The sequence below is a fragment of the Epinephelus moara genome, chromosome 6 (genome assembly GCF_006386435.1).
Source record: "Epinephelus moara isolate mb chromosome 6, YSFRI_EMoa_1.0, whole genome shotgun sequence".
In the NCBI taxonomy this organism is placed as follows: Eukaryota; Metazoa; Chordata; class Actinopteri; order Perciformes; family Serranidae; genus Epinephelus; species Epinephelus moara.
In genome coordinates, this window is record NC_065511.1 from 13,168,470 (window position 1) to 13,189,828 (window position 21,359).

A 21,359-nucleotide genomic window follows, 5' to 3' on the forward strand; every position below is an offset into this window, starting at 1 on the left:
AGAGTACACTCTGTAAGGTGATCAAACCACACAACATACCATCTCGAGGATGTTTTAAATGTGTAGACAGTGAACCCTAGTGGTCGCAGTGTTGGTTACCTTTTCTCAGATCCACTCATCTTTGCCCAGCCAGAAGGGAGGAGCATAGCTAAGGTCTGGAGAACTGTGTTGAAATTCTTGCCAACATAAATGAGCCACTGTTGTAACTTGCAAGGGAAATGTACTTTCATTCCATTTGAGGGCCGAGGCCTCCTTCACCCACATGACCGAACACTCTCAGATGACACATGCACTAACTGGATTTTGTCATAGAACAAAAACTGTTTAATTATTTTGTGCTTCGTCTTTTCTGTCTCATACCCCATCGTGTTAATCCTCTAATTCTCCATTTAACCCAAATCATTGTTCTTCATTTCATCGTCATTCATTTCTGCTCTTCTCCCCTACTGTCCTTGTTGTTTCCACTCTTACTGTTTCTCCATTACTCATCCATCTGTTCTCATCTTTCACCCGTCCTCACCCAGCATCGGAGGCCAGAGGTAGGTACTGGCATGTCCAAGCAGGACTGCCATAAATGTGTGGTCATAGGGACTTTGCATGGAGAAAACTCCCTCACTTCTTTTTTTTTTTTCCCAACTTCCTCCTCCAATTTAATCTTCTGTTTTGTTTTTTTTTTGATATCAACACAACATCCCTCCTCACTGTCTGGTTGCAAGTCCACCACAACCCAATTTTATTAATATGAAGTTTCTTTGGGTTTTGTGTGTTTCAGTTGGTTTCATGGTCACTAGCACACCTTTTTTTTAAACCTCACTCATCAGGTTTTTATTTGGTCCCATCTATCACTTTTCAGGGATGACAGCTGACATTTGGCATTTGGAGTAGGAGTCAGGCTTGGCTGCTCACGGCTATGCATTCCTGACCTGTGTAGAATTGTACAAGTAAAAAGAACGCTCTGAGCACTGTAGAAAACTTATAGAAGATAAAATGGCTATAAAGCACTTCCATTACAGCTAAGTAGTGTTAAAAGTTGGGTAACCTTAAAGTTGGTTTTTGTCATCATATTTGACACTTCATTAGCCTCATTAGCCTCATTAGCCTTAGCACCTCACAAAAACCGCACCACATGTTGGCATTCATTTTAGTAAAGTACCTCTGAGACCTTTCTTCACATTGTAGCCATCAGCAACAGCTTTTTAAAATAACTAGTTTGGTGATTGAATGGAAGACAATCTAAATTTAATTAAATACAAAGTCCTGATTTTGTGCTCTGCGTCAGTACTGAAACAGATGTGCCAGCTGTTACTCCTGTATACTGTATAATATGGGCTGTTCGTGTAAATAATGGTACTGCCACCTTGACGTTTATTTCCCTCATGACGTGCGCTTTCCCTCTGTCCTGGCAGGCGCAGCGTCACGTGACAGACCTGTATGAAGACCTTCGAGATGGACATAACCTGATCTCGCTGTTGGAGGTTCTCTCTGGAGAAACGCTGGTGAGTACTGACATGATGTCTGCTTTTGACCTTGCCTAGGTGAACATATACGCCCAAGCTGTGCATCCTTTACCCCAACTAAACTCCAAACCAAAGCCGAACTCAGACTAATTACATGAGGAAGGAGCACTTATCTTGAGTCAACCTGGAATATCAACCCTGTGGCAACAAGTTGTAACCAACCTCAGCCAAGCTGTCAGTCAGAGGGCTTAACCTGAGTTGAACTTTGCTAAACAAAGACTTATTTACTGACTCTGGCAGCTCTCGAGTCTGTGATTCCTTTTTCTTTTTCTCTTGGATTTTTTTTTTTTCATCAAGACGTGACTTCACATACAAGTTTCACTCATTACTCTTTGTCTTAAACTAAAACCTTAAGGCTTACACACCAGAGTCATTTCAAAGCCAGCGGCTGGGGACTTTATTTTACACTCTGGGGTTCCAATCTGTACAGAAGCTTCTCTGCTGCTGTAGTCCATCGCTCCCTCCACCAGCTCCAGCTCTGCTCATCTTCTGAACGCCTCCACAGCCTTGACACATTAATTCCATTTTGGCCTGTGTGTGTGAACTATATTCCTATCTGATGTACTTCTTCTCTACTCCTCCTCTTCCTCGTACCCCTTCTCCTCTCCCTCTCAACTGGTTTGCCTTCCTATAACCTTCCTCTGTGTGTGCTCGTCTTTGCCGTCTGGCCTTCGCCTCCTCTCTTTGCACTGCTCTTGCTGGGGCTAGCCAAGGGAGAGAGACGTGGCCAGGAGCTCTCGGTTGGTGAGTGGGTCGTTAACTTACAGTAGACATCCTATTTTTATTATAGTTATTATTATTATTCATCCCCGCTTTTCCAGTAATTTGGCTGTGCATGGTTTCCAGACTTACATTGTGATTCAAGGGTTGTGTTGCCTTTTTTCTTTCTCTCATTGACAGGCTTGCTGTAAGCATGTAGCTGCTGGATAAACACACATATTCAATTATCAGTCTGCAACTTGCAGGATCTATTGAATAACTTGAATAACAGGTTTTGGTGCAAGCAATACTTTGTTTTGCAGTATTTTGATGTGTTTGTATTCATTAAGGTACTTTTTTTTTCTTTTCAGCATTACTTTACTTTATATTGTCAATATTTTTTTGATTAACATCTGAATATAAAGGTGAAATCAAACATTGTGCAACATGAGCTAACTTTAGTCTGCTATCAGGTGACTTGAATTATACAAAACTGTGCCTGAGCCAATGCTAATTCCCTGAGGTACTACGTATTCTAAAGGGTTTATTATATCCAATCTTTTCTCTTTGGAAAAAACTGAGCCAAAAGAAAAATATCAAAGATTCATCAGTTATTATTACCATTTTTCTTTCATCATTCCATCTGATTTTCAGTTTTCCTTCCCATTAATTTCTCTGTTTTGGTTGAATGCCTTCTATTCTCCTTCACCATGATTATACCAAAAGCATTGTCTCTGACAGTTTATTGTCCATCATGTAACTAAACACCTCTTTATCTCTGTTCTCTCCTCCTCAGCCCAGAGAGAAAGGTCGCATGCGATTCCACAAACTGCAGAATGTACAGATAGCACTGGACTTCCTCAGACACCGGCAGGTATGACATGTAAAATGATACCTTGAAACTTGACCAAATGATGTCAATGCCACCTCATTGTGTTTTCATGAGATGCTTTAATTGTTAATATAATATGACTGTTTTGTTTTCTCAGGTCAAGCTGGTTAACATCAGAAACGATGACATAGCAGATGGGAACCCCAAGCTGACCCTGGGGTTAATATGGACCATCATCCTCCACTTCCAGGTCTCCTCTTCTGTCAGTGTCATGTTTCATTTATATTACCGCTCTACACCTCTCTCTATGGGATCTGCACCTGTTAGCTACTGTTTCCTCCCTGGAGCCAATCTGAGTGGACTCTACTCTTCAAAATTCCTCTCAAATAATTTATTTTCTTATCAAAATAGGAGACATTCTGTAGCATACTTACACTGCAGTCACGTGTTCATGAATTCATGAACAGTATAAAGAAATAAAACACCATCAGGGTGTGTAGGTATGAGTCACTCTCTCCCTGACTCCCAAGGGGAGGGTGTGTCAGGTCGAGTGTACAAGCTGTTGATGTGCTACACTCCCAGCCACATCCCATACACCCTGGCCTCTTCCTGCTTTTCCTGTGTATGCCAAGAGCTGCCAGGCAGAAATCCCCCGGCATCTGCCTCAAAGGCTGGGCCACACCTTCTAATATCAGATGATTTAGGTTCGGGTTGCAGAAAGCAGAAGCTTATGAGAAGTAATGGAGACATTGGTGTTGAAAGTGGTGATCTGGTGAAGGTGCCATTGTGCCCTGTAGATACACACAATGTTCCCAGAGTCTTTATGGTTTTTAAGAATAGAGAGGAAAATAGTTGGGCTGTGGTTGCTGGTGAGTCATAGATATCAAAGGGAGAGAGGAAAATTCCCCTTGTATCATGTAATGTGGTGTAAAATCTCACAATGTCATTATCCTGAATTAGTTTAACTCACAGAGAGGAGGAGATTTTGATCTGAGATTAGATAGTTACTGTGGGGCCCACATCATCAAAACAGCCAGGTGGATGGTAGACATCAACCGTGTATACAGTCTGTATGCATTTTATTGAAGCAAGGGAGTGACTTGTCTTCATTTGTTTCCAGTTAATGATTTTTTAAAGATTATTCCTTATTTAAAAATGTTTGCAGATTTGCAGGGTTGACACAATACACATTAGTTTACAACACACACACAGACACACAATGGAAAAACCCAGTGCATATGACTCATACCCCCAAATTTCCCATATGTAAAGTTATCTGGATGCCGCCGCAGCAGCAGTGTTTCCCCAGACTAGCCCAGACAGAAATCCTGCTGCATCCTGTGAGCCAAGTGAAAAGCAGTAACACTTTAATCTACTGAACTTTTAATGTAACATGCTTATCGGCAACTAGGAAAGACATTAAAGGACCAGTGTGCATGATTCGGAAACAGAAATTCACAGAAATGGAATATAGTACATAATTATAACTCCATCATGTGTGTACTACCTTAAACTAAGAGTTGTTTTTGTTACCTTAGAATGAACCCTTCATATTGACATAGGGAGCGGGTCCTCCCCCACTGAGTCTGCCATGTTGCATGTTGTTTCTGTGGTAGCCCAGAGTGGACAAGCCGAACACTGTCTCTAGATAGGACCTTTTGCATTTTTGAGTTGGCTTGAATTTGCACCCGAATGCCACCATAGAATATCCTGCCTGCTTGAAAATCAAGAAGTGGAGGGCCATCAAGTTGGCTGCAATGTGTATCCTCACCACTAGATGCCACTAAATCCTGCGCACTGGTCCTTTAAGTCAAGGAACGATAAAGGGGTTAATTGGCCTCAGACTTATGATGACATTAACATTTTATTTTAAAATGAACCATGGTGTCTGGTGTCTTTTTAAATTACGTCTTTTGGTTTCCACTAATGACTAATTTCCTCCACATTTCCTCAACGTGGATTATTAACATCCACTGCACATCATCCTCCTTCCTAATTCTGTATCTGTATGTTGTCTTAGATCTCAGATATTCAGATCAACGGGCAGTCAGAGGACATGACAGCCAAGGAGAAGCTGCTGCTCTGGTCCCAGAGAATGACGGACGGCTACCAGAACATCCGCTGTGATAACTTCACCACCAGTTGGAGGGACGGCAAGCTCTTTAACGCCGTCATTCACAAACACTAGTGAGTGGTCATTTATTGCTGATGAATTGTGTGATTGTAAAATGATAACTGCAATAGTATTTATTTTTTTTATTTTTTTCATTTGTACATAAAAACAAAGACAGTAGTACTATATCTGCTCAACATTTATGGTTAACCGTTAAATATAAATGATTGTAAAAAAAAAATAAATAAAATAAAATAAAATGCAGGGCTTTTTATTTGCTTAAATACAACCAGAAATACTCGGGCTTGTCATGACTCTTCACCATCCATGGATTTTATTTGAATATGGAGTACACTGGTGTATGAGTGGGACCATGGCATGCTTTCCAAAGTCAAAATACACTCTTTAATGCCAGTTTAAACCTGCTCTGTAATTAAATACGACTGAGTGTTGATAAGATATGTCTCTTCTAGTCTAAATAATTTAAGACACCATAACCATGGCGTGACTTTTTTATGTGTATTATATTTGATTTATTTTAATGGAAAGGCAGTGTGGCATAGATTTATTAATGCGAAGCCTCCATATAGCTGCACTCGCAGTGCACAAATTGATTATGCACTGTTGTCTGTTCAGTCAGGCTTTAAAATCTGATGTTTTTGCTTTATGCTACCCCCCAAAAATCTTTTATTTAACCTATTTTCTTCTTGCTGCACCAGACAGTAGCTCTGCTTTATTAAAATCTGTATTAATACCTCTCCATGAACATATCAGGCCTTCAGGCGAGGAATACCACTGGCAGGCGTTGGCCTTGAGTAACACAGTACCACATTAAGATGATAATTCATCTATTAAACATGATTAGCTTATTAGATTGTTGGGAACCTAGTATTAAAAAGTGAAATCTCAACTGTTCTGTTGTTGAACACTAAATATGCTAATTCCCCTAAAGTTGTTGTGTGTCTTTATTGTATAATTAGTGGTTAAGAATGGCTTTGTGTGGAGACATCCTGGGAAATGAATGTGCATTTATTTCTCAGGACGGTTTGTCAGTACAATTACCCATCTGTTGGTTTCTTTATAGATGTTTTCATAAAGGGATTCGTGCAGAGGAGTCCAGAGAGCAGAGTGGTATTAGATGAGAGAAAGCTAAATGCTGAACATGATGTAGATCTGAAGAGCCATTATTTATTGAAAGAAAGAGATGCCTGCAGGGGCAAGTTTCCTTGAAGTTGAGCGTGTACCTGAAATTTTTTTTCTTTCTCTCTGTCTCTTTTGGAGATACCTGAGGCTGGATTATTGTTTGCTTTCATAATGGTCAGGGGTGTGGTGTGTGGGCGTAACTGTAACACTCTCTGGCTGCTGCATGAAAACTGTGGCGTTACTCCGTGCCTAGGCATAGTTGAGGGCATCTGGTGGAGAATATGGGTTCATCCAGGGAATTCAAGATTGTTGAAGGTTAATGTTGGTGTGTAAAGGGTTAAAAATTGAATTTACAAAGATTCGGTCGAGTTGAGGTTTTATGTAGCAAAGCTTGATGAAGGAGCAGTGACTTGGCTGTACCGCTAGGAGGCTTTTTCAACTAAGCAGCCCTGCAGGAGGATTAAGGGGCTCTTCACGTGATGATGGACACCTGAGAGAATGCAAAGGATGGATTTACATGCAACCATCAAAAGATTTCTTAGCATGAAGCTGTAAGGTAACCTTTTACGTGCCACTGGATAAGGACCATCAGGCAGTGTTGAAGATGCTTAGTGTAAGGAATAAAGCTAAGAAGAAGAAGAAGAAGGGAAGCCTCGGCTTCATTAGTGGCATGTCAGGATCCAACAGCGATTTGGACAACCGGGTGGTGATGCTGTGCGAGGATATCCCATCAGAGGGATCCTCCTGGGACTCAGGGAGGGGCTCCAACAGCTCGGGGGCCCGCTCTAGCAGTGAGGAACTGGGCCACGGATGGAGGTCCCGTAGCTTTCATGGAAGAGAGGGACAGAGCGTGAGCAGCTCCTCTCGGCCAACAAAGCAGTACTCTGTTCGAGAAATTTGCCACGTGGAGGCTTCTCCTGTTTATGGACAGAATGGGGGGCGCTCTGTGCGCATCAGAGAACCGTATGAATCTGCTCCTCCTGTTACTTTGTGCACATTTTGTATTTGCTTGTTGCTTATTACTGATTGTTTGGTAGTGCATTTAACTTCACAGTTTATGACACTATGATTTATAGTTCTGTTATAGTTAAGTATGCAGGCATGACAGATGAGATTATGTGATGCACTCAATCATGAAGAAGACTTGAACTTACCTTAAAATGTGTCAGCGTTGATTACATTTAGCTGCTCTATAAATTACATTCCACCAGTAGATGCTCTGACATCTGCCAGAGAAAGTCAAACACCCAGGGGACACAAAAGGCAGGTGCTGGTATAGGTCTGTCAGAAAGTGGAACAGGTGGGCTTTTTAATAACATGTAGCCATTGGCACAATCACTGCTAACATATTAAGTAAGCAGACCTGTACAGACTGCATTCATTCTGTCTATCTGTTAATGTTATGGCATTTAGCCCTCCATTCCATTCCACTTCCCAAGCGTTATTTTAGATCTCTGAGGCTGAGAATACAACGCAACATATGCAGGTAGTAGCCACTGGTGTCACTGAAATTTAAAGTGCAGCTTTATAGCTTTAGATATTGCTCTCAAATGTATAATGGCAGTGTTGTTATGGAAACTCTAAATTACATCATTACACTGCAGATTTTATTCAGTCATGCAACTGAACTCTTATGACATGTTTGACTAAACCACCAAGATTACTACAGCTACATCCGCACTAATGCGTTTTCAGTTTAAAACTCATAACTTCTGCTATGTTTATACCAAGATGCCACGAGACCGACATTTTGGAACCCCTAAAATAGAGACCTTTGGAAACACTGCTGACCCTGTTTTAGTTTGAACACTCCGGGGTTGCGTTTTAGTCTGGATGTTGTGTCTGGATGTTTTCCGCTGCCTTGACCATCTTATACTTGTGTTACTTTTGGTAACAGTTCCATCTAATAATCTACTCTCTGGGTACAAGCAAGAAAATCTCTGGTCTTTCTTTTTGCAATCTCTGCAGTATTTTCTGTAATTAAGCAACCAATTGCAGAGCAGACAATCTGCTTCCTGTTTACATCGGCACGCACATGCCCAGTGTATGTGAATGGTCATGTGATAGGCATTTTCAGGTGTGTTAGTATGGACAGAGATTTTTTTCTGCAATGGTGCTAAAATGCTTTATGTGTATGGAGATCTTTTTGTTTTTAAATGCTGTTTTGAAATGAAAAGATTTAGTGTGGATGAGGCCTGGATAGCTCTCTTGCATGGACACTGTAGGTAATTAATTACCATGTTTGTGTTCCCTTAGTCCCAGACTCATCGACATGGGCAAAGTGTACAGACAGACCAACCTGGAGAATCTGGAACAGGCCTTCGGTGTGGCAGAGAGAGACCTGGGAGTGACACGCCTACTGGATCCTGAGGGTAAGACTGGCCTAAAGTCGATTTGATCTGAGACGCCAGACTAGTTTTTGGCAATAGTTTTATTCAGGTGTTTTATGCGGCAATATCTCTACATATTACTGACTGATGTTATTAATAATGAGACGCCATATAATTTAATATGACCTTATCCTTTCAGATGTTGATGTCCCACACCCTGATGAGAAGTCCATCATCACTTACGTATCATCTCTGTATGATGTCATGCCTCGGGTTGATGTACACGATGGCGTCAGAGCTAACGTAAGGAACTTGTTCCATACTAGGAGCCTTAATTGAATCATAAACTATAAGCTATAAATAAATGTGCTTCAGGGTAATGCAAACATTTGCTCTAATTTGATCTGACTGAATGCTTGATCAGATTTACTCAAACCTGAATAGCCTCGTGACTCTGCGTATAAACCAGCTTTTGTGAGTGGTGGTTTTTGATGCTTCCAGATGTTCAAAGAGAAAAAGAAGTCTTGTGAAACCAAGTATGGCAGGAAATTAGCAACCTTTGGTGTTTACACTGCATAACAGATAGCTCATAGGGCTCATATGTATTGTCACACATCATGTGTTACCATGCTATACACTAGTATACTGCATACTATACACAGTACTATACAGTACTGTATGGTAGTTCATACAGATGTACTTATTATACCAAGGCTATGCTGGGGCATTTAATGTTCTTTAAGTCCTAAGCTTAAACTTAAGTAATACAAAACACAAGTACAACTGCACAAACTGACTCTGGGAGAACACCCTCTGTCCATCTGCCACCATTGTCTTCCCTCTCCCACTATGTCCTCCACCTCTGCCCCCTTCACAGCCCCGTCTCCACTGTCCGCCTCCTTGTCCACTCACACAAGACCTGGATTGTTTGGTACCTAATTGAGTTTAGTGCGGTGTGTGAGCGATTGAAACATGTCGACGCAGGAGAAGCAGCGCCGCCTTGTCTGTTGTTAAACTGTCGTTTTCTGCTGCGTTGGCTGCAGGAGCTGGAGCTGCGCTGGCAGGAGTACTACGAACTGGTGACTGTTCTGCTCCAGTGGATCCGCCACCATGTCATGATCTTCGAGGAGAGGAAGTTCCCGAGCAGCTATGAGGAGATAGAGGTGAGGTGATATGCTGATATATGTTGTCTCTCTTTGATATTGGTCTGTTTGCACTGAATGCTCTCCATGAAAAGTTGTATTTATGTTATTAACAAAAACTATTAAAACACAGTGCATAATATAAGTATTGTGAAAAAGAGGTTTCCATTGTTGAATCAAAGAACATGCTTGCATAAAGTCTAGCTGTGGGCAGATAGAAGACACTGTATTCACAGACACTGTTGTACTGTAGGTGGGGCAGTGTCTGAGAAAATACAGCCAAAAGGCAGATAAGGCTGAACTTAATCCTGAGGAGAATGACTGCTGTGCCACTCCCTGCCTGTGCTGCATAACAAAAGCATAGCGTGACTTCAGTATTTTTCCTCATTCTCTTTGAGGTTAACTTATCATGGGCACAGCACCATCAAAAGTAGCTGTTTGGGTGTGTTTCTCTGAAGCTGTTTAGTCTGGTTAAAGAACAAGTCAAAGTTTCTTTAGTAGTGATACAGGCAGTGAAGCGATTCAATTCATTATATGTTCAGCTCAATTTACACCAGTCATGGGAATGAACAAACAGTCCTACAGAGGATAGCACCTCACTGTATACAGACAATTAGAGCTGTAGTGTGTGGTGTTACTGTAATGTACTTATCCTATTTAGAAAAATAGGGTTTTAGATTCATTTAACTGATTTAAGTGCATGACACTGTGTCATTTACAAAGAAAAGCCAAGGTTTCATCATATGTTCTGTAGAAGCTGGCAATGACGATGAAAATAAATAAATAAATATATATGTAGAGAATTCGCCAGTTTAAACTTTTTTTTTTTTTTTTTTTTTCTTCAGCTCCTGTGGCGCCAGTTCTTGAAGTTCAAAGAGACCGAGCTGCCAGTGAAAGAGACCGACAAGAACCGGTCTAAACACATCTACCAGTCCTTTGAGGTAAGCAAACCCTCATTTTCTAGTCTTTTGTATTTTACTGTCCTCTGTCCGACTGAGTTATGACTTATGCATTCTAATCCCATCTGCTCACAGAGTGCTGTGCATGCTGGTCAGGTGAAAGTCCCTCCAGGCTACCATCCCATCGATGTGGAGAAAGAATGGGGTAAACTCCATGTGGCCATCTTGGAAAGAGAACGGCTGCTCAGGATAGAGTTTGAGAGGTAGGGACAGCGCTGGATATGCAATGATGTACTGTATACATTCCTTATGGGTGAGATTTTTATTGTACTATTTTTCCAGCCAAGGTGTGTTGTGCTAACAAGACAGAACAGCATAGAAATCAATAAATCAGGCACCACATCCAGCTAGCTACTATCTTGCCCACTGACATACACAATGCCGTACGTTAAAATATGTTAAAATAAAAAGAGGACAGAATACACACAGTATGTATACCTAGAAGTGACACCACACCCTGTTTCTCTTTAAGATAAAAATAACTTGTCATAATGGTTTTTACACGTACATACCACAGTTAGCAGTTTAGAAAGGAAAAGACAATGCTGACCATTGTTATTTCAACAGGGGCCAAAATTACATGTCATAATCATAATTAGTTTTGGAACAGTAATAAGATAATAAGATAGTAAATAAATGCAGAAAAGACAGCTAATATTATCAAGCACCCTTGCTAATAACTGAAAAATGCTAGCTAGCTAGTAGCCTAGCTTTAGCGTCAAGGTTAATTAATTAGCTACCCTGCTAACCTTCCAAAGCTGTGCTCATGAAAGGAAAGACAAAAATACATAATTCCTAATGATATTGTAATGTACCTTTGACTAAAGTTGCTTCTAAATCAAACAACTATGAATTTTATTTAAGCATTGTAGATTTTTTTTTTTTTTTTTTTTAAGTTAATGACTTATTGCATCATTTTTCTGTTTTCGTACAGGATAGTCTAATTTGGTCAAAGTCTTTTTGGTTTGAATCAAAGCAAGAGAGACACATAAAGAGAGATAATAAAGTCTGATAACATGGGATGAGAAAAAGACATCAAGATTAAAATTTTCTGTGTATTTAGAGTAGTGTGGCGTCATGCCTAGAAAATCTGATGGCTTCATGTCACGAGATTGTGCAGTCATCTTGTTGTCTGATAGCCTTGTTTATGGTTCTGAGATGTGGAATGACTGAATGAGCAGACTGAATGTCTTTGTCAGGAAACTGAGACATTTTCGTCTCACTCTGCGCTGCTGCGTGGCAGAGTGTTTTCCTAAGACACAATGGGAGTGTGAGGGGAACTGACTGTCTTGTCGCTGGAACTGTAATCTTTATAAAAATTTATAAATTTATAAATTGAGGAATGGCATTTGTGAGTGACCCTCATAAATTGGAGTATTTGCTACATCGCAGGAGGCTGTAAGTCGTGATCTTTAGCTTCTGGTGGTTGTGTGGTTGTCTCAACACAGGTTGTCTGTCCTAAAAATGTCAAGAAGGGAGTTGGTACTATGGAAATCACGGATTAGCACAGGGATTCATTTTTTTCAATTGAATTTTTTTTTTTTTTTATCCAGACTTGAGAGGCTCCAGAGAATTGTTACTAAAGTCCAGATGGAGTCGGGTACATGCGACGACCAACTCAACCACCTGGAGACCCTTCTGCAGAAGGTGAGTCCTTTTCAGGTCTAACATTAATACTATACTTATATATACTGTATATATATATATACTATACTGATATGTGTTCATAAAGAAGAATTTCATCATGATGAAAGAGTTTTTCCCAATAACCTTTAAAATTAATTAAGCAGGAGATGGCTGCTGGACTCAGCATACATAACGGTCATATAGTCCTCCAATTTCACACCATTTAGTGTAATGCAAACTCGCTAGAAACATCCCTCCATTCAACATCCCTCTCCATTATTTGTGTCAATCACTGTCACAAGCTCTTATTTTCCTTCTAATTTGGGTGGCATTTGAAAAGAAGATGAAAATTCATATTTTCATTGGCTTTCATCCCTTCAGGACATTCGTCTGATGAATGCAGGGAAACCACCTCAGCACACAGCAGAGGTGGAGAGAGAGCTGGACAAAGCAGACAATGTGATTCGCCTGCTCTTCAACGATGTGCAGGTACTCAAGGATGGGCGCCACCCTCAGGCTGAACAGATGTACCGCAGGTGGGTGCCACATGTTTTGCATTTAACCTTTGACAAAATACACCCTGCTACAAAAAATACAGAATACAAAAAAACAAAATTATAAAATATAAAGCACTGTGTTTCTCATCTCCATAGGGTTTACCGCATCCATGAACGCCTGGTGAACCTGCGCAGCGATTACAACCTCCGCCTGAAGTCCTCTGTGATAACTGTCCAGGCTCCCACCCAGCATACCATCGTTAAAGCACGGCCCGAGATGGATGATGTGACCCTTCGCTATGTCAAAGACCTCCTGGCGTGGGTGGAGGAGAACCAGCTTCGCATTGATGAGGCTGAGTGGGGATCTGATCTGCCCTCTGTGGAGTCCCAGCTGGGCAGCCACAGGGGCCTGCACCAAACTGTGGAGGACTTCCGATCCAAGATTGAACGTGCCAAGGCCGATGAGGTAGTACTCAAATCACAACCACTGGAAAGGATTCCATACTGTCTGACGTTGGGCTGTTGATTTTAAAAGTAATCCCTGTTGCATCTTTCATATTTTTCAGAGCCAGCTATCTCCTGTTAGCAAGGGTGCATACAAAGAGTACCTGGGTAAACTGGACCTTCAGTATGGCAAACTACTGGTAAATATTTTCATATTTCAAACAGCACAGTAAAAGCTTTGAATTGTACTATCTGAGTGCTTGTTTTTTAATCAGCTATTGGTAATTTGATCTTTTTTTCCCTAGAACTCTTCCAAGTTCCGCCTGAGGAACTTAGATTCACTCCACGCCTTTGTCAGCGCTGCCACCAAGGAACTGATGTGGTTAAACGACAAAGAAGAAGAGGAGGTCAACTTCGACTGGAGTGACAGGAACACCAACATGACAGCCAAGAAAGACAACTACTCGGTGTGTTTTAGAAGATTTTGTTTGATTTTGTAAAAGATTTTTATATAAATTAATTAAATAAATTCGTGATTTTTCTGCCAAGATTGTCGTTAACTATTGTTTTGATTGTTCAGGGTCTCATGAGAGAGCTGGAGCTGAGGGAGAAGAAAGTCAATGACATCCAGGCCATGGGAGACAAACTTGTCAGGGATGGACATCCTGGCAAGAAGACAGTTGAGGTAAGTACTCTAGTTAACCCAGCTGAAGTGTAAAAATCTGCATACTGTTTAAAAAAACAGTGTCCCCTCTGTCTCTTGCAGGCCTTTACAGCCGCTCTGCAGACTCAGTGGAGCTGGATCCTCCAGCTGTGCTGCTGTATCGAGGCTCATCTCAAAGAAAACACAGCCTACTACCAGGTGTGTGACAGTGACATTAATGACATTGAAATGTGGAATTCCAACAACCCAACAGTAAATATCCATCAATATATCTGGAGCAAAGAGTCAAATTTTCTGTCCCCCATGATGTCCTTCCCTTGCAGTTCTTTGGCGATGTCAAAGAGGCTCAGGACAAGATGAAGAAAATTCAAGAGAATATGAAAAAGAAATACAGCTGTGATCGCACCACCACAGCCACACGTCTGGAGGATCTGCTGCAGGATGCTGTGGTGAGTGATGACTGCTTACGTGTGTATATCTAGATGTATATGCACATGATCATGCCAGATAAGTTCCTTAAGGGGGAATTAGAAAGTACATCATGGTGATAATGATGTTGTTCAGAATCAAAATTAAAAAAGATAACTGAAAATTATTTTGAGTTTCATCTTTGTTTGTATTTATTTATTTTTCACCAGGAGGAAAAAGAACAGCTTAATGAATACAAGACCCTTGTGAATGGCCTGAACAAGAGAGCCAAGTCCATCATCCAGCTGAAACCACGCAACCCCACCACCGCCATCAAAGGCAAACTGCCCATTCAGGCCGTCTGTGACTTCAAGCAACAGGAGGTTAGTGATTTATGATCCATTCACAGCCCAGAGTGGTCATACTTGTCACATAACCTCAGTAATGCCCTCTTTAATGTGTGTAATTTATCAATTGTGGATTGTGTTTCAGATCACTGTCCATAAAGGAGATGAGTGTGCACTCCTCAACAACTCGCAGCCCTTCAAGTGGAAGGTCCTGAACCACTCTGGACACGAGGCGATAGTGCCCTCCGTCTGCTTCATGGTACCTCCTGTCAACAAGGAGGCCGTGGACAGTGTGTCCAGGTGAGGACAATAAGAAACAGAATGAGACGCCTATGTGACAGCTGTGTGTATAAACAGAGTAATGCAGCTACTCAGCCACACCCTGTCTTAAACGCCACTGCTTTTTCTGACACAAAAAAGTACTGATCCCAATTGTGACCTTGATCCATTTGACAAATAATTTACAGATGTTATTTACAGTAAGAGGCAATATATTTCTATATCGTTCTGAAGCAGCAGGGTTTATGGGAAATGTGGTTATTTTATTTGGAAATATGTGATACTACACATAACTTATAACAGGTAACTGATTTAAGAGGGCAATTCTGTTTCTGTCAACCAATCCAATCTCATTGCACACATTACACTAAATGCATTATGGGTTTAATTTTAAACTGTAGTGTAAGTAAGTACTGTCTGTTTCTTAATTCTTGCACTTTCTGTGTTACTCTTCTACTTCAGTCTGGATGCAGGTCATCAGCAGTTGGTGTCTATCTGGCAGACGCTCCATATCGACATGAAGAGCTTGCTGTCATGGCAGTACCTGATGAGAGACTTCACACAGATACGCTCCTGGAACATCACCATGGTGAGCGTCAACACTTTCATGCCAAAAAAACAAACAAAAAAGAAAGCCATTAAGAGGTGTTATGTCAGGTGTAAAGGAGCTAGTCACAGTTGCTTTGTGCTGCACTCATATGGTAGTTATCACCAATATTAGGATGGCCTCATGACAGGAGCGTAGCGGCTACTCTCTGATTACCTCCCAGTTAATACAGTTAGCTTTGTCAGCAGTGTTTGTGCCGTTAGCCCTGTTAGCTTATAACCATCAGCTCAGCCATCTTCATGTTGAGAGCTGTGTGCAGACAATCTAGATGGTAAATGAATCAAGGTCTGGGGTGGGTATACAGTATCAGGCCCCTTGAGTCTGTTAAAAGAGTAGGTTATACAGGGAAGAATTTATTATGTTTAGTGTTTGGAATCAAATTCAGTCACTGCAGGAGAAGTTAATGACAATGGGAAGAGTACACTAGCCTTTATATAATTAACAGCTAAACAGTTTAGTTTGTGCTGAAATGATTCAGCACATTTTAGTCCATAAAATAAATCTGACTCTGAACCAAAAATACATAATTAAATCAAAATACAGCATCAACCTCTTCAGAGCATGCAGTGGAATTCCTCTGAAGTCCTGCATCCCAATCCCTCCCCTGTTCTTCTCTATCCTGTGCAGTTAAAGACCATGAAACCAGAGGAGTACAGGCTGTTGATGAGGAACCTGGAAATCCATTATCAGGACTACATACGTGACAGCCAGGACTCGCAGCTCTTTGGCCCAGATGACCGCACGCAGGTCGAGGAGGACTACACCAAGTCGACCCAGCATTTCGACAACCTGCTTCGCTCCATGGAGAAAGGTAACTTTTTTTTCCCCCTCTTAACAACAAATTAGGTTGCAATTATTCATGGATATGTGAAGCAGATATACAATAAGTGAAAAGAAGCTTTACAGTATATAACTGTCGTTCACCTTTCAGGGCTAAGGGTTATTAAGCTCAAAGGTGAGTGATGTCAAGCTAGTCAAAGCTACGGCTCACCAAGCTAGTGCGTGTACGAGCTTTTAAGCTTTGGATGAGATGTTCAAAGATAACCATTAGTGTTAGAATAGAGTTCACCGTGACTGCATGTTGTTTTGGTTCCTACGCTTTTCTTTTTGCAGCTCTACACAAATACATATTATGTGAGTTAGGCTACACTGTGTTGCGCTTTTATCGTGCAGCCTCCTAATAGTGTGATTACTTACTTCAAGTACAAAATACTTACTATATAATGTATGCTATGACTTTAGTGTATATGGTGACGCATGTGTTTGTGTCACAACACATGAAGAGCTGCATGTATGATCGTGCTTACGTGCACGGCAAATATGTTGTAGATGTTGCAGAGACACAGTGTGATTTGAGAATGTGAAAATTTTTAGCAAGATGTAACCATGTCCTAAAGTAACAACATCATAAACTTGCCATATCACACTGTGCCATGTACAGAAAACTCTTATCTAAGCCATGTATTTAGTATTTCTTAATCTAGTCAGTATTTCTACAGTCTTGGTCCTTGGTCTATTTTCCCACCAACTTCAGCCTCACGGTAAATAAATAATTTGTTGTGCTGTTCTAAACTAATAAATATGATGTTACACAGGTCAACAGGATGAGACCCTGTGTAAGAACTACATCTCTGAGATCAAGGACCTGCGTGTGCGTATAGAGGACTGTGAGACTGGGACTGTGGCTCGCATACGCAAACCTATGGACAAGGAACCACTGAAAGAATGTGTTCAGAAGACAACAGACCAGAAGGTACTGTACATAAAAATGTGACCATATTAATTACACCACATTACCATATTAATCAGAAATTAGTAGAGCATTAGGAGACTGCTACTACTGGCTTCTATATTTCATTAAAAATTGTGTGCCACTAGGCTTAAATCAGCTGGGATGCCTGCAGCCTGGAGGATTATCTCAAATGCTAATTTACATTAGCTTTTCTTGTATTCGCAGTAAAGAGAATGAAGCAGAAACACATACTGATATCTTCTTTGCAAGAGGTCATGTGTCTCAGTGTAGAGAGATGCAAAATGTCCAACAGATGTATAAATACTGTGGTCATTATGTATTTGTCAGCAGCAATATTACACATTTTCCTGACCGTCATGACATTTTGAGTACCATGAGCTTGCTTAGTTTTCGTGTTAGCCTGATGACCCAACATTATTGGAAGTACAACGTCCATAACACAATTCTTAACAGTCCACTGACCCCAGAGGCAAAACAAATCCATCCATGCAGAGGAAAGAAGGGAAAATAAAAGAAGAGGAAGGTACAATAGGAATTAGATAATTCTGTAGGGGGCAATGTTAGGCAGCATTGGTGGAGAGAAAAAAAGAGGAATACATTTTCATATTCTCTCTCCTAAACCTCTGGGCACGCTATAGAGCCTCAGTTAGTGTCGCTAAGAGAATTGTAATTGCTTTAAGGTCTTGAATTTGTAGCAGCTCAGGGAGAGTTGCAGATAGTGCCGTAGGCCTGCTGACTGCCTCTGACCACAGCTGCTCAGCTCCCTGCTGCCCTGAGACTATTAAAATGTAGAAACCCAGCACAGGTTCATTTGAGTTTTAAAGTTGCATTATAGCACATTTGTGGAATCTTCTCCTCATAACAATGTGGTTGTGAGTCCTTTGTCGGTCCTTTTTTACATGCTTTACCTCAGTTAAGTTGACTCTTTAACTCTTGTTGTCCTCTTTTATACAGAAAGTCCAAGTAAAGCTTGAGGGCCTCAAAAAGGACCTTGATAAGGTGTCTGTGAAGACACAAGAGGTCCTGGCCTCCCCTCAGCCGTCTCCCTCAGCTCCCGTCCTGCGCTCAGAGCTTGACCTCACTGTCGAGAAGATGGATCATGCTTACATGCTCTCCTCGGTTTATCTTGAGAAGTGAGTCCACAGCCAATTATTCTTGAGAGTTAAAGGATCGGTGCGTAGGATTAAGGAGACTCTATTAGTAGAAATGATATTCACTATTATGTTTTCATTAGTGTATCATCACCTGAAACTAAGAATTGTTGTGTTTACATTGGCTTAAAATGAGCCCTTCATATCTACATAGGGAGCGGGTCCTCTTCCATGGAGCCCGAAATGTTGCACTGCTATGTTTCTACAGACACCCAGATCGGACAAACTGAACTGGCTCTAGAGAAGGCCTTTCACATTTTTACATTACCTGAAGGCCATTATAGGTTCTCATACAGGCTTGGAGAGGGAGGGGTGCAGAAAGTGATATTCAGTTGGTTGCAGTTTGCAACCTCACCATTAGATACCACAAAAACTTCATACTGGTTCTTTTCTAGAACATGCACTGTTTTCTGATTCCTTGCTACTTTATTTACATATTGTATCTTGCCCCAGGCTGAAGACTGTGGAAATGGTCATCCGTAACACACAGGGTGCTGAAGGAGTTCTCAAGCAGTACGAGGACTGTCTGCGTGAGGTTCACACCGTGCCAGGCGATGTCAAGGAAGTAGAGGCTTACAGAACAACGCTTAAGGTAAACAGCATACGATTCTTTTACAAGGTTTCTGGGTTCAGATAAAAACATTTGTTAGAGGAGAACTTTCTCAAGTGTTGTATATTTGCATACAGACAAATTAATAAAAATCAGTGAAGTAGCCATTCGGGAACTGTTCCCTTTGAGTGGTCTTGTCTGAACTGATGATTGTGACCCTGTTTGCTCATGGCTGACTGGCCTTTCTATTTGTATGAAATCTTGCAGAAAATGCGGGCTGAGGCTGAAGGTGAACAGCCAGTGTTTGATTCTCTGGAAGAAGAGCTGAAGAAGGCCACTGCAGTGAGTAACAAGATGTCACGTGTGCACAACGAGCGTGACGTCGAGCTGGACCACTACCGCCAGCAGCTGTCTAATCTTCAGGACCGCTGGAAGGCTGTGTTCACCCAGATAGATATTCGCCAGAGAGAGCTAGAGCAGCTTGGCCGCCAGCTAGGCTACTATCGTGATAGCTATGAATGGCTGATGCGCTGGATTTCTGATGCCAAGAAAAGGCAGGAGAAGATCCAGGCTGTGCCCATCACTGACAGCAAAACTCTGAAAGAACAACTGGCCCAGGAGAAGGTATATCGAGTACTGCTTGATATAATTAGCTTCTTAATTTCTAAGCATATTAGTTATTTATAAATCATTTTCATATGACGCTAGTGAGTTCAAATCTCAATTGAAATCCCTTTTTCAAAACAGAATCTACTGGAGGAGATTGAGGGTAACAAAGACAAAGTTGATGAGTGTCAAAAATATGCTAAAGCATACATTGATACGATCAAGGTGAGCATTAGACATCCCTGGCTTGCATTAACTATTGTAAAAATTGTACTTTTGAGTATTCACATGAAGTATTTGTGGCCAGAAGTATGTGTGGATGTTTGGAGAATGTCCTTTTTTGTCAAATAGGACTATGAACTCCAGTTGGTGGCTTACAAAGCTCATGTAGATCCTCTTGCTTCACCCTTGAAGAAAAGCAAACTGGATTCTGCTTCTGACAACATCATTCAGGAGGTGTGTTTCTTGGAACCCATGTTGGATACAGCTTCTAGAAAATATTTTGATAAAGGACAGCCTAACCATGAAGTGATTTTACTGTGAAAGACATATGCATGAAGATGAAAATGACACGTTTGTTTGTCTCTCCTTGTATCAGTATGTAACACTGAGGACCAGGTACAGTGAGCTGATGACACTGACAAGTCAGTACATCAAGTTCATCACCGACACGCAGCACCGCCTGGAGGACGAGGAGGTGCGTGACAACTGGCTGAGGATCCCAGACAAACTAAATTCTAACATTAACCTAACCAACCAACCAAATAATCAACCAACCAACAAACGAGATTACCTGCCGATCACTGAAACGCATGCATGCACGCATGCACTGTGTGTCACACACACACGTACACACACGCATTACATTAATGTACGGATGACAAATAGTTCCTTTGCACAGGTTATGCTTGAAACATTGGCATGCTGTAGCTGATCTATTTAGCCAGTGAAGCACATGTTTTTGGAGCATAGTATATGCTTTTAGTTTAGAAAAAGAAACAAATAATAATTGTAAACAAATAAGATGCATGAGGTTTGAGTGTGTTTACATTGAAGAGAATACAGCATCTAAATAGATTATTCATTCAGCTACAATGAGACCAAAGTTCTCAATATCAGTCTAAAAGTAGTCCAAACAAATAGAGCACACTGTGTGTTCATTGAGCCATCTCCATCCATTGTGTGTATTGAGACGTTGTAGATTTAGCGTGAGGGGTTCTTTCTTTCACTACGATTTTCTTTTCCTTTTTTTACGTCTGGCCACTTCATTTCCTGAGGTTAAAATCAAAGTGGAGACTATCTTTCAGCCTGGTTATCATGGTCTTCAGCTCTACTTCCACCCCTAAATTAACACAAGTTTAAAGTTTCACATTTTTTTCTAACCCTAATGTTTTGTTTGTTTCTTTGCTTCTCTTAACTGCTTGCCAGTGCTTTGCCATGATGAATGCTTAACTTGTTTGAGCATTAAAGAGGTAAATTATTTACAGTGTTTCAAGTACCTACTGTACTGCATAAGCTCCATTCTCTCTGTCATCCTAACATCTGTCTCTCTCTCAAACTGCATTTTGGCTTTTCATGGCATATTAACGTTCTTGCTTTCACTGCAGCCTTTTAGATATATACAGTAACTCCCTGCTTTGAGAATCACTTCCTTACTTACACTATGTCCTTAATATGTTTTTAACCCACATT

At 41.0% G+C, this 21,359-nt stretch overlaps 1 protein-coding gene across 24 annotated transcripts in view; it reads left to right on the plus strand.

Annotated features, from left to right (window-relative positions):
* Positions 1-21,359, plus strand: part of LOC126392072 (plectin-like) — a 161,105-nt gene that overhangs the window by 124,548 nt on the left and 15,198 nt on the right. For 10 of the 24 annotated variants that reach the window (XM_050047205.1, XM_050047213.1, XM_050047217.1 and 7 more), the window contains exons 3-31: positions 525-539; positions 1,407-1,496; positions 3,013-3,090; positions 3,206-3,310; positions 5,069-5,235; positions 8,561-8,676; positions 8,834-8,937; positions 9,678-9,797; positions 10,622-10,717; positions 10,811-10,938; positions 12,289-12,382; positions 12,743-12,897; positions 13,015-13,324; positions 13,425-13,502; positions 13,608-13,769; positions 13,883-13,987; positions 14,069-14,164; positions 14,290-14,415; positions 14,605-14,757; positions 14,867-15,021; positions 15,463-15,589; positions 16,235-16,418; positions 17,203-17,360; positions 18,315-18,493; positions 18,965-19,103; positions 19,329-19,685; positions 19,809-19,892; positions 20,019-20,123; positions 20,266-20,364. In XM_050047205.1, coding sequence (XP_049903162.1) covers positions 525-539; positions 1,407-1,496; positions 3,013-3,090; positions 3,206-3,310; positions 5,069-5,235; positions 8,561-8,676; positions 8,834-8,937; positions 9,678-9,797; positions 10,622-10,717; positions 10,811-10,938; positions 12,289-12,382; positions 12,743-12,897; positions 13,015-13,324; positions 13,425-13,502; positions 13,608-13,769; positions 13,883-13,987; positions 14,069-14,164; positions 14,290-14,415; positions 14,605-14,757; positions 14,867-15,021; positions 15,463-15,589; positions 16,235-16,418; positions 17,203-17,360; positions 18,315-18,493; positions 18,965-19,103; positions 19,329-19,685; positions 19,809-19,892; positions 20,019-20,123; positions 20,266-20,364 — 3,885 coding nt within the window. The remainder of the gene's footprint in view (positions 1-524; positions 540-1,406; positions 1,497-3,012; positions 3,091-3,205; positions 3,311-5,068; positions 5,236-8,560; positions 8,677-8,833; positions 8,938-9,677; positions 9,798-10,621; positions 10,718-10,810; positions 10,939-12,288; positions 12,383-12,742; positions 12,898-13,014; positions 13,325-13,424; positions 13,503-13,607; positions 13,770-13,882; positions 13,988-14,068; positions 14,165-14,289; positions 14,416-14,604; positions 14,758-14,866; positions 15,022-15,462; positions 15,590-16,234; positions 16,419-17,202; positions 17,361-18,314; positions 18,494-18,964; positions 19,104-19,328; positions 19,686-19,808; positions 19,893-20,018; positions 20,124-20,265; positions 20,365-21,359) is intronic. The other 14 variants (XM_050047207.1, XM_050047216.1, XM_050047219.1 and 11 more) reach the window with 3 other exon arrangements.